Source organism: Kwoniella europaea, chromosome 2, assembly GCF_036810445.1.
Source record: "Kwoniella europaea PYCC6329 chromosome 2, complete sequence".
In the NCBI taxonomy this organism is placed as follows: Eukaryota; Fungi; Basidiomycota; class Tremellomycetes; order Tremellales; family Cryptococcaceae; genus Kwoniella; species Kwoniella europaea.
Genome location: NC_089488.1, coordinates 2,221,614 through 2,233,617, shown reverse-complemented (window position 1 = coordinate 2,233,617; position 12,004 = coordinate 2,221,614). Strand labels below are relative to the sequence as shown.

General features: G+C 44.6%; 4 protein-coding genes across 4 annotated transcripts; 3 read left to right on the top strand and 1 right to left on the bottom strand.

The window, feature by feature from the left end:
- Positions 1–132: 132 nt before the first annotated feature.
- V865_007170 (uncharacterized protein) lies at positions 133–4,703 on the top strand (the record flags this gene model as incomplete). The annotated part of the gene is made up of 21 exons (XM_066230920.1): positions 133–264; positions 326–337; positions 397–466; positions 518–606; positions 728–1,066; positions 1,135–1,364; positions 1,422–1,589; positions 1,673–1,972; positions 2,058–2,174; positions 2,244–2,430; positions 2,497–2,556; positions 2,619–2,744; positions 2,816–2,901; positions 2,964–3,011; positions 3,073–3,210; positions 3,288–3,581; positions 3,662–3,787; positions 3,856–4,018; positions 4,107–4,258; positions 4,342–4,453; positions 4,545–4,703. 21 exons carry the CDS (start codon positions 133–135, stop codon positions 4,701–4,703), a joined length of 3,108 nt encoding a protein of 1,035 aa, XP_066087017.1.
- A 645-nt stretch (positions 4,704–5,348) lies between these two features.
- On the top strand, positions 5,349–6,056 carry V865_007169 (uncharacterized protein; the record flags this gene model as incomplete). Its single annotated transcript, XM_066230919.1, has 2 exons — positions 5,349–5,754; positions 5,809–6,056. The coding sequence occupies 2 exons, from the start codon at positions 5,349–5,351 to the stop codon at positions 6,054–6,056; spliced, it is 654 nt and encodes a 217-aa protein (XP_066087016.1).
- A 499-nt stretch (positions 6,057–6,555) lies between these two features.
- V865_007168 (uncharacterized protein) lies at positions 6,556–7,182 on the bottom strand (the record flags this gene model as incomplete). The annotated part of the gene is made up of 1 exon (XM_066230918.1): positions 6,556–7,182. One exon carries the CDS (start codon positions 7,180–7,182, stop codon positions 6,556–6,558), a length of 627 nt encoding a protein of 208 aa, XP_066087015.1.
- Positions 7,183–9,775: 2,593 nt separating this feature from the next.
- V865_007167 (uncharacterized protein) lies at positions 9,776–11,916 on the top strand (the record flags this gene model as incomplete). Its single annotated transcript, XM_066230917.1, has 5 exons — positions 9,776–9,837; positions 9,911–10,103; positions 10,178–10,689; positions 10,784–10,857; positions 10,919–11,916. The coding sequence occupies 5 exons, from the start codon at positions 9,776–9,778 to the stop codon at positions 11,914–11,916; spliced, it is 1,839 nt and encodes a 612-aa protein (XP_066087014.1).
- Between the last annotated feature and the right edge of the window lie 88 nt (positions 11,917–12,004).

Below are 12,004 nucleotides of genomic sequence, written 5' to 3'. Positions count from 1 at the left end.
TAACTCAAGTAATGTACAAGTTGACAGTGGGATCGCGCGTCATTCACATCTGCATCAACATCTACATCTCATTCACCATTCACCATTCACTTCTTGTCTTTGTCTCTCTAATACTGACTCGTACGTCCCGAGATGCCCACTTCCACCCCAAAGAAGTCATCCAAGAAAGAAGACTCGGAAGAATACTCTCCGAAGAAGAGTCAGGAGAAGAAGAAACAGGTCAAGAAGGATGAGAAACCTGCTGGGAGGGATATAAGGGGATTTGTGAGTAGACCCTCACCGTATACTGGTATATCAATGCTGACGGTTACTGATGATCATGCAGTTCGGTCAAGGAGTGAGTTCCCTCTCAACGATTGTCCTGATCTGGCCTTGAGCTTATAGCTGTTTTCACAGGGTGCCCAGAAGTCTAGTGGATCGGCATCGACAGCTGGCAATGGGACGGGTAAGAAACCCATAACGATCGGTATGTCAGCTATCCGAGCACTCTCAACTATAGACTGACTCATGAATCTAGATGACTCGGACGAAGAAGAAGAAATAGTCGAGAAGAAACCAGCTTCCAGGACAAATACTTCGAAACATTTCGCTTCGGCTTCCTCATCCGTAAGTATCACCATCATTCTGAAGATCCCAGCAACCGAACAGACCGGGCCATTGCGTGTTAACTGAATTTGCATTGTCATTTTGCTAATCATCTTTGCTACATCTGCTATTCGATGCACAGAAAAAACCTATCGTTCTCGATTCATCCGATTCCGATACCCCCGCTCCCCCACCCAAAGCCAAACCACCCACTCCGAATGCCAAAGCCCCTACACCAAAAGTGAAGCCCACTTCTGCCAAACGGAAGATTCTCATTGATTCTGAAGAGGAGTCCGAAGAGGAAGATGTGAAACCTGCCAAGAAGAGGCAATCTTTGGGTGCTGGATTAAGCAGTAGATCAAATGGGAAGAAACCTTCATACGTTGATAGCGATAGTGAAAATGAGAGTGAAGATGAGAAACCGAAATCTAAGGCCAAGGCGAAAGCGCCTGTCAAAGGCAAGAAGGAGAAATCAGTTTCTGTAAGCTTCCTCTCTCTTTTTCCCTCGTAATGGGCATTGAAGCTCATACCTATAATATACCTATAAAGCCTATGGACGTAGACGAGAGTGAAGATTCAGATTCTGACGATTTCGTTGATGATGATGAAGAAGATGAGAAACCTAAGAAAGGGAAGGGTAAAGCAAAGCCTAAAGCATCGCCTGCCAAGAAGCCGACTCCAGCTAAGAAAGCGCCTGCGCCCACACCGAAAGCAGCTAAGAAAGACATAGATGATGAGAAAGAGGTTAAGGCGGAAGAGAAGAAACCTGCTAATAACAAGTGAGTCTTTGAGTTCGTTGTCCTCATATGGGCCGAATCACTGATATAGCGACATAGCTGGAGAGCCGCTGCCGCTGCCCGAGCTGCAGGACCAAAGGCACCAGGATCGCGGGATATACCACAGGGTGAACCAGATTCTTTGGCTGGGTTGACATTTGTATTTACCGGTGAAATGGAGAGTCTGAGCAGGGAGGATGCTCAAGAGCTCGTCAAGAGGTTATCTGGGTGAGTTGGTTGAGTAACTAGACCTGCTCTTTGTAGGACCGGCGCAATGAGGTTGATGGATCTAATCATATTTATGCTCGCAGCAAAGTGACGACGGCTCCCTCGGGAAAGACATCTTTCGTTGTTGTTGGTGAAAATGCAGGAGCATCTAAGTTGAAGACTATCAAAGAGAAGAAAATTCCTACCATGACGGAAGATGAATTTTTCGAATTCATCAGATCAAGAAAGGGTGGACAGCTGGATGATAAGCAAATTAAGGCTAGACAAGCTGAAGAGAAGAAGATTCAACAGCAGGCTTTGGAGATGGAGAAGAGAGAGAAGGAAGAAGAGAAGGATAGGAAAAGGAAGGAAAGAGCTCTGGAAGGGACAGGTATCGCTGCTAAGTAAGTCCAAAATGACCACATTCTACTGTACGCTGCACGCAAAAAAGAGAATATAACGCTGATTTCAGTGCCTTTGGTGTGACAGGAAGACGACTCCTGCTTCAGCCCAATTGTGGACGACCAAATATGCACCTCAAAACCTCAGGGAGATATGCGGTAATAAGACTGTTGTGGAGAGGTTGGGCACATGGCTGAAAGACTGGTGAGCTAGAGTTTCGCCATGGTTTCCATTGTCATGCGGGATAGCTCACTTCTTCTCATGCATGTGCAGGCAAAAGAACTATGATTCAGGATTTAAAAAGCCTGGTAAAGACGGTACGGGTGTATATCGAGCTATACTCATATCTGGTCCACCTGGTATTGGAAAAACCACTTCTGCACATCTTATGGCTAAGGAAGCTGGATATAATCCCATCGAATTGAACGCCAGTGATGCGAGGAGTAAGAAGCTTGTTGAGGTAAGCTAAGATGAATTCCTCGAGGATCGATCACCATTCAGCTGACGGATATTGTTTTGAACGCAGAATTCCACGAATATAGATAATACTTCTTTAGATGGGTTCTTCCAAGGAAAGGGTATACAGGTGAGCTATCACAAGACTCTTATAGCAAGAATGTCACAGCTGATCTCGAAGCCACGTTCCAGAGCACATCTGTAGCAGATGTGCGAGTGGATTCGAGGACTTGTCTGATCATGGATGAGGTGGACGGTATGTCGGCGGGTGACAGAGGTGGTGTGGGTGCTTTGAATGCATTGATCAAGAAGACTAGGGTTAGTGTAATCTGCTTCCCGCTTCTATTGTCGAAAAGTGAAGGCTGATCATGACTCGATTTTCCATGTAGATCCCCATGATCTTGATTTGCAATGACAGATCACTCCAGAAGATGAAACCCCTGCAAGCTACTACGTATAACATGACGTTCAGGCGGTATGTATATTCATTAGACCTCGTAGTCGCAATCTATGTTGGAGCTGACAGATGCGAGATAGGCCTCAACCAGCCGAAATCAGATCGAGAATCATGTCTATCTTGTTCAAGTCAGTTGACTCATGAACGTCGCACAAGGACTTCAGCTGATTCCGCATTGTGTTATTGCAGAGAGAAGCTGAAGATACCTGCCAATGTAGTGGACGAACTTGTGAAAGGTGTGAACTCCGATATCCGACAAGTCTTGAATATGCTTTCTACGTTTAAATTGAGTAAAGATCAAATGGACTTTGACGAGGGTAAGGAACTGTGAGTACATATCAGCTAGTCGGACAAGAAACAGATGATTAGATAACTGATTTTGCTAAACGTTTTTTGATATGCAGGGTTAAAGTCAATGAGAAGAACACGATCATGACTCCTTTCACTATTACCGACAAGCTCACTGGACCATACGCTTTCTCCAAGACTAGTAAAGAGACTCTGAACGACAGGATGGAATTGTATTTCCACGATTTCAGCTTTGTCCCACTGTTTATCCAGGAACATTACCTTAAGACCCAACCTGCTCTCACGAATACTCTGAGTGGAGCGGAGCAGAATTTGAAACATCTTGAGTTGGTCAGTAAAGCAGCGGATTCAATATCGGATGGTGATCTGATAGATAGGATGATTCACGGGTGAGTGATACTCTGATACAGCTATGTCACTGATCTTTTACGAAGACGAGAGTAGCTAATGTTTCTGACTAATGGGATAGATCGGAACAACACTGGTCATTGTTGCCCTTCCATGCTGTTCAATCTACTGTTAAACCTGCTTCTTTAATTTATGGACCAGGTAGGAGTCAAGGTGGACCAGATGGTTGGGGACCTGCTTTCCCTCAGTGCGTGTTCATTCCGAATGAGAGTGATTGTTGATCGCTGATGTATCTTTCTGTATCTGCAAAAATAGATGGCTTGGACAGAATTCCAAACAAGGCAAACTGGGAAGACAGCTTACCGATATACAAATTCGAATGCGACTCAAGGTATCAGGTGGTAGAAACGAAATTCGAGAACAGTATATGCCTTTGTTGGCTAGTAAGATCGTGTTGCCACTTGTGCAACGAGGCACTGTGAGTGCAAGCACCCTCATCTTGATTTCATATGATACAGCCCCAGATCACAATCAGGATATCGCTGATACCGTGAGCTTGTGTGTAGGACGCTGTTGAGGAGACTATCGAATATATGGACGAATATTTCCTCGGTAAAGACGATTGGGACGCTCTGGTCGAACTGGGTGTGGATAGTATGGCTGAGAGTGTGATAAGTAAGAAGATACCGAGTGCTACCAAGAGTGCATTCACAAGACAGTGAGTGTCCCCGTCCAATGTCACCGTCAACAGAACAAGAATGGATCACATTGATGGCTGATGTGGTGCTTGTTGGTAATCAGGTATAACAAATCAGATCATCCTATTGCGTTTCACAAGGGAGATATGTTTGCAGCGTCAAAGAAGAAAATTGCGGATATGGGACCTGCACCTGATAATGAGGATGTATTTGAGGTGAGTCAATACGTCTGAAGACATCACACCTGTGTTTGATGGATATGTGGTTCATATTGACTAATCATCTTTTGATTTTCCACTTGTTTAGGAGGATGAGCCAGTGCCGGATGAGCCTTCGGATAAAGGTGAAAATGATGATTCGGAAGATGAAGTTAACGATGTTAGTAAAGATAAATTGATCAAGGCTGTGAAACCGAAAGGAGCTACTGCCGCAAAAGGTAAGGCGAAACCGAAAGCTAAGAAGTAGACCTTCGTGAGATAGAACAAGTGTGATGTTTTCCAGATGGGTGAGTATCTTGTCGTAGGAGGTCCTTGTCATACAATATGTGAATCAGAGTTATCGCATGTATCTCATGTATTGTAACCGATAATCTTTACTCATTGGACTCCAATCCACCTCCGCTCAGATCCTCCCCGTCCAACCCAGGGGCGATAGTAGTCCAAAGGATGTTTTGTTTAGTACAACTTGTATGAAATTTGGTTAAAGTCTAACAAGGTTGAACGATCATCTACATCGTCACTTACAGTGTGACCGTAACACTTTGACTAGTATGACACCCTAGGAACATATATTTGGGTATGATGCAAAGCCTTCTTTGTTACTTTAGCATCCTACTTCACCCCATCGTACCATAGTATCATCTCACTAAAGATAGAGCAGGTCTCTCATCGTTAGATTTATAGTTTATACTCATTTCAATATCGACCAACAGGTGTGGCGCCATCTCAATACCTAATCTACGAACAATCTCATTTTATCTCTTACCTCACTGGCAAATCTTATAATCAGTAATCGGTGTTAACCCAAAATCTTCTATCTCTTGAGACCATATAGTATCGGAACCTAGTTTATACTTCCCTACAGGTGGCACTCAATATAGCTTCGAGTGCAATGGGGCTAGAGACTGGTTCTCTTTCTCCTTCTACCATTTCGACTTCGACTTCCCACCCTTCCTCTCTCTCTTCGACATCAGCCTCAGCATCAGCGTCGGTACCCTCATCAATAATCGATACTTCACCAACATCCTCATGGTCATCATCCCTCGAGCCACTCTCGCCGTCCCATAATCCCCTTACGTCCTCAGCCCTCGAATCACTCGCAAAATCCCTACCCACCTATTTGGCAGTCGGGGGTTCAGTGCTGGGAGTGTTGATAGTGATTGCATTGGGCAGTTGGTGGTATAGACGAAGGAAGAGGATGAATAGGTTTGGGAGTGATGAGGAGTACGAGGAAGAGTGGAGGGTCGTAAGGAGTAAAAGGGAGGAAGGGGATCTGGAGAAAGGTCGGAATAGTCCTAGTGAGTCTGAATGTCTGTATCAATTGGATGATGCTGATTGATCGTTTGGATTAGATTGTACTGAAAACGGTGGTGATAACAATAACAAGTCCGCTACCACTACCACCCATAAACATGGAAATGTGGAAGACCCAAGTGAAATGTACACCATCACCCATGCCACTCCATCGAAATCATCACCCAACCTCAGCGTACATGTCGATCAGTATGATATTTCCCCTGCAAGTAGTCCAATGTCGAGTCCCATGTCGAGTAGGACGGGATCTCATGAAAACTTGGTGCAGAAGAGGGAAGAATTATAGAAAGTGCACAAATGTATTTCTGGGTGAATGAAGTGTTAGACAATAAAGGGGGAGATCCTTACTGTATCGTATTTTCAACTTGTCTATATAATGAAAACAAAAACCGATTTACTCTATAATGATGATGAAAATAGTAGATATGGATAATCAGTATCATATAACATATATAGGCTGCATAATCATAATATATATAAATGTCCATGTATACAAGGTACAGTTGAAGATCCAGGAATCCCAAAATAAGAAGATAGGACCATGTCTGTCCACGTTTTCAGTCGGTCATAGTATTGAAGACAGGGAATCTTGTGATACTGCACTTGCTTCATGTTGTTCGTTTTGTTGATCTTCGTGATCAGTCAAGTATGATATTTGAGCATATGTAATTTGATCATTGCGGTCATCTCCTAATTCCATTTCCTAATTGATTTTCTCACCTCTCTCCCGTTGACAAGATCCTTCCTTCCTAGGACCCATCATAATCAAACTTCCACAGCATATGTCAAACAGTCAACCAACCCCAACCACCTCTTTCCGCCTTATCATCCCGTCTCTCATCACTCCAAGCTTTACCTACGAAGCTCCATCCTCTGACTCCCGACCTACTCCACCCAGCTTCGGTCTCACTCACACCCCCCTGACAAGTTCCCTGTTCATGACGAGCTCGCTGGGGTGTTTCGATAGTCTGGTCCCAGCCTACAAAGTAACTTTGAGAATCATTATCTTCAAACTGAGGTAGAGGGGTAACTTCCAAAGAACCTTTGAAGAAATCCATTAAAGCTGGATCATTACTTAAAGCATATGATTCATTCGAGGAAGTATTTTTGCCATCCAGGTGTGAGAGTGATATGGTTGGTGCAGGAGAAGGGGTATTGGGTTGTCGGGGAAAGGGAACATCCCCATTTTTAGGTGAGGGGGAAGGGGACGGGGAAGTGATGAATCGAGAGAATCGATTTCTGGCCAAGAATGGGATGGTAGTTCGTCGAATTACACCTAAAGAACTGGACAATTCTTCCCCTGCTTGGGGTGGATGTCGAGGTACTTCCTCGGAAGGAGTTTGCAGTAAATCGTCAGGTGGCGAAGTTGGATGGTGGTCAATTGGCGTAGGGGATTGCACAAGGCTTGTCATTAGTAAAATTTGACGGGTTGTGTTTTAGTAATCTGTTACTTTCTGTTTTTTTTTCTCTTAGAGAGATTCTTAGAGAGAATGTATTTTGGTTGCCAGTGTCACAACGAGAGTATGTTTCGATTGTTTCTCTATAGCGGCAAAAGTCTCTGCTTGATCAGTATATGTGTTAAACTGAATATGTTTTTGTAAGGTTGACGATATACCAAAATCGAATGGACGATGGGAAGAACAGAATAAGAACAGAATCGGATAACCGAGAAATCCAGAGGAGAAACCGAGAGTATGTAGAATTATCGGGAAAAGAATAGCAGTCAGATCGGTTCATGGTTAGAGGGGGATATCCTTTGATTTGATTTTTTGTGAAGGTCGGGAGTTATTGCGTGATCATCTCGCTATAAAAGGATTGGTAAGTACGTGAAAGGATCATTCAGGATGATGGGGAAGAAGGTCTATCTCGTACGAGATCAAATGGATATTGCTGCCCCAAACATTACAAAGCTATAATACGCTATTCCCCCTTTACTATAACATAAAAGACTAAAAGTGATTAATTATTAAGGTCATAGGACTGATAGCCAAGTGGTCGAGCTTGCAGTGACGAGACGTACGGAGTAGTCGATCCAAGAAAACCTGAACAACCTCGGCAGAAGGCCTACGCTACGCGACATACCAGACGGCCGAAGAGATTATACTTTGTTTCGAACGCGAGTAAATCTTCTTTGTTAGCTTCGAAGGCAGAATCAGTGGCGAAGGACGGGCCAGCAAAGTTGTACATGTACGTACTGAAGCAAAGCCCATAATTTTTCGGCTATAATGTCGAGTTATGTGGTGTACAAATCTCTGGGACATGGGTGTTCGATCGATTACAAGGCCAGAGTCCTACAGCTGTCGTAGCCACGACTATCGAGTTTGTCACAGGCACTCTGGTATGCTCTCACAGGCACTTTGGTGGTCGTCTCCGTCTTGCTCGAGGGATTCATCCTTCTGCTGATGAAACGCGACGACCGTTTTAGTCCCCTACAAACCACTTTTGTTCAACTGGCCCACACAGATCGACCAGTCGAGCCGCTATACCGGAATGTCATTGAGGCTTGAGAATGTGAGAACAGCTTGGCATGGAACCATGGGATATAGGGGAGACGATGATCGCCATCAATGTCGTACATGAATGAGGCGTCGCATTCCCAGAATCTTGTCATGATTCGCACTTGGCAAGAGAGACGCGTCTTTTATGCTTGCTTCCTTAAAAGACGCGTTTGGCATTCCTTAAACTTTAATGTATTACCCGATACACGAAAAGACCACTGGGATCGTTCCTGGACCCAAGATCAGAGTCTCTCTTGCTATGTATGGTCCGGCGTGTTCTTCTTCGGCCCGTACCAGAGCATCCCCGCTCATGTACACGTCCCCTGCCCTGCCTGTTCTTCGGAGTTGCTGGATTTCAAACAGGACACGACAATAGGTTTGGGAGATACCTTTGACCATCCCATTCCAATTATCTGGTAGGCACAGGGGGCGTATTTCGACCTTGTTCGGTTACCCTGTTACATCATAATAAGCTTTCTTTGATCCGACGTGGTCCCATCTCACCGTGGAGAAGGAGGAATGAACAAGAAAGCCAATGAAGATTATTGGAGTTCACATCCAAATTTGCATCTCGTCTTCGATCTTGCATTTTCCATAGTCGTATCAGCATCTTCATCGTTCCGTCATTACACATAATTTAGCATATACGGTCAAGCACAAGGCAAGCTTCGCATTGAAATCAACGGCACAGCATAACACACCCCCTTCCTCGGCGTCTTGATCCTCGCACAATTAATTGTTCAGCTTTTCGATCGTGAAGATTATCATCAATTCATAAAAATTGGACCACCACGTAATTTTACCGTCATTTCCTTTGTCAAACTCTCTTACGCGTTCTGAGGAATCTTTACGATAGACCACAACGACACGAAGATCAGAACGACCACGAAGAATACGAATATCACGATACACTTTCACGTCGACGGACTCTTTCCTTCTCCCCATGATCTTCTATAGTTATATACGTACTCCTTGTAGATAAAATTGATTTTTTATCAGTTGTTCGGTTCCCCTTATCTCAGTCGGTTCCGTTATATCTTTGTTCGACGTTCGTGCAACTTTCTCCGCTATACGAGCATCAATATAATCCAAGTTCAGCAGCTAGTCATCCCAATCAACAAATAGTCGGTACCGACCAAACCAGTGAACTGAACAAATAGTCTAGTTGAAGAGACCAATATATCTTAGACGTAATCGAAACGCATTGAATACGTATAATACGCCAAATTTAGTATCACCCTTCATTGTCAATATCATACCGTTAGATACTGGTCGATATCGAAATTTCTTGTTTAGTTGTTTCTCTTATTTCTTGACGACTGGACGAACAACAGCCTCCCTTCTGTAAACATAACAACCTTCGGTTTGTGGAGGATTTGGGATATTGTATAGATAGAAGGAGGAGAGTTCATCCACAAAGTAGGATACGGACGTTGATCGCCCTCAGCACGAAATTTGACTTACATCACGACTCAAACGACAATAACCGCATCACAATTCTCTCACGATGCCTTTACAAACTCGAAGACCAAATTTACCTTCTCTGACCCTTCCCGGAACGAAATCTTCGTGAGTCATACTCATCTGCGATTTGATGATCTCTCTACCTGATCGGGAGTTCAAGCTGACTATTCCAGGACAGTCTCTTGATGGTAGAAGATGTTCATACACCCCATACACCCAATCCATTCACTCCGTTACCTTTCGAACAGGGTCCTATGGTCATGACTCCTGATACACCCTCATTCGATATGAAGCCTCTGGAGATTGTTCTGGGTGAGAAGCAAGTGGATCAGGAGGAGTGGACCGAAGAGGAAGATGGTTTATTACAGAGTGTGAGTACAGCTGAAGAACGAAACGAATCGTTGAAATATCTCAAGCTGACCGTTTTGTATTTGTATGACGATAGTATCTCGCCCACCCACCTAGAGCTCTACGAACAGCCTATCCACCCGGTACACTTCCACCTCCCAGTGCCCTCGACGAGATAACTACCCATCTGATAAATAGCGAAACTCGTAAATCACCTTCGATAGATAATGACGGATTCACATTTTCCGCCTGCGCCTCCGCCTCTGGCGTTAACTCATCTGTCAATGAGGATATGACTCCGACGGGTATCGTACCTCAATCTGCTATAAGATGGAAACACACATGGCATTCTACTCGACAGAGATTATTCAATCTAGCTAGAAAGGAAAGTATGGAGAGTATTGGTGGTCACAGGAGGCAAGAATCAGATTCCATCATACCTTTACCTTCCCAGGAAGAAAGAGGAGACGCAGTGATGAAGCCCCAACGACCAAGATTGGCGGTATTGTGTGCGACTGGATCTGGAGGTCAGAAGATGAACAGACAACAGCATAGTATGGATAGTCTGTATGGGGATGAGAAACCACAGACGTTCCAAGAAGCTCTGAGGTGAGTCAGATCATGTACATATAGCAAACTGTTGATATCATTGCTCGAGGGAGTATTACCGATCACTGATGATAACTTTTCTTTCACTGTCTAGACTATCGAGCAATCTGCAGGTCAACGCTCAAGGTAAGAATGAGGTGCTTCATTCTGGTTCTGGGCTTTCGTCTCGTAAGTCCTCTGCCGGTCTGAAAGCATCACTATTACTTTTGCTAAATGTATTATTCCTTAGCTTTGACGTTCTCATTCAACCTTCCAACGACTGTCCGAAAACCTTTCCCTTTCTCTGCACCATCTTCATACCTCCCTCGACCTGCCTCACTCTTGCAGAGGGGCCGATCGTTCACCTCGGAAGATTTCGCTAGGGAACATTCCAAAGCTACCGGCAATGGGGATGTCGATGATTTCGCATTGGACGATATCGATAGTGAATCCAGATCTGAATCAGATTCGCCTACTCGAATCGTTAGACCGGAAATGCACAGATCGGTATCGAGCCCTGCAACGACTCTACATTCTTCTCCACCTTCATCAATATCGAGTCAATCTGAAGAAGTCGAGACCGATGGAGCGGGATCACTAGAGGTAGACATGGTGGAGGAAAATCCTATTACACCTGTCAACCAAACTTTCTCTGGACTACTCCAACCTGGACCACTGGGTTCACAATGTTCTACTCCAACTGTATCTTCCACGCCAATGAATCCACCTCCAATCGTCCAACCCCCCACAAGAGGAGAAGCACCGTCTATAACTCTGACTGTCGATTCGCCTGAACACCCAACTTTCCCCCATCGATCTGCTTTACCCAGAGATCGATCGACATCGCCTTCAGAAGCGTTCTCCAATTTGTCTTTGGGATCGTTACCTCTCAAATTACCTTTTACCGGAAGTTCACCCATGAACACGCGATCGATATCGTTGAATCACAACAACGGGATCTCTGTGCCGGGAGGGGGGTTAAAACGGAGTTTGAGACCAATACCTCTTAATCGATCTTTATCTGATTCTGGACCTGGCACCAGTTCAGGTAGACCTGGACCTGCTTTTGGAAGTAGTTTATCGATGACTTGTTTGAGTGCCAGTACAGACAGAGACAGGGAGAATAAGAGACAGAAAGCTATTGCTGGGATGAAATTCGGTGGGAATGGATTGAGCGTGGTGGTGCCGAAGAGGAACGGGTTGTTGGAAGAGCTGAGGTCACCGTTTGAGATCAAGAAGGCATTTTGAAAGCTTGTACTGATAGTAGTACCTCTGTGAGGGATAGTAATCGGTGGACTGGGTTCACATCAGACAAGTTGGAAGGGAGAGGACAGAT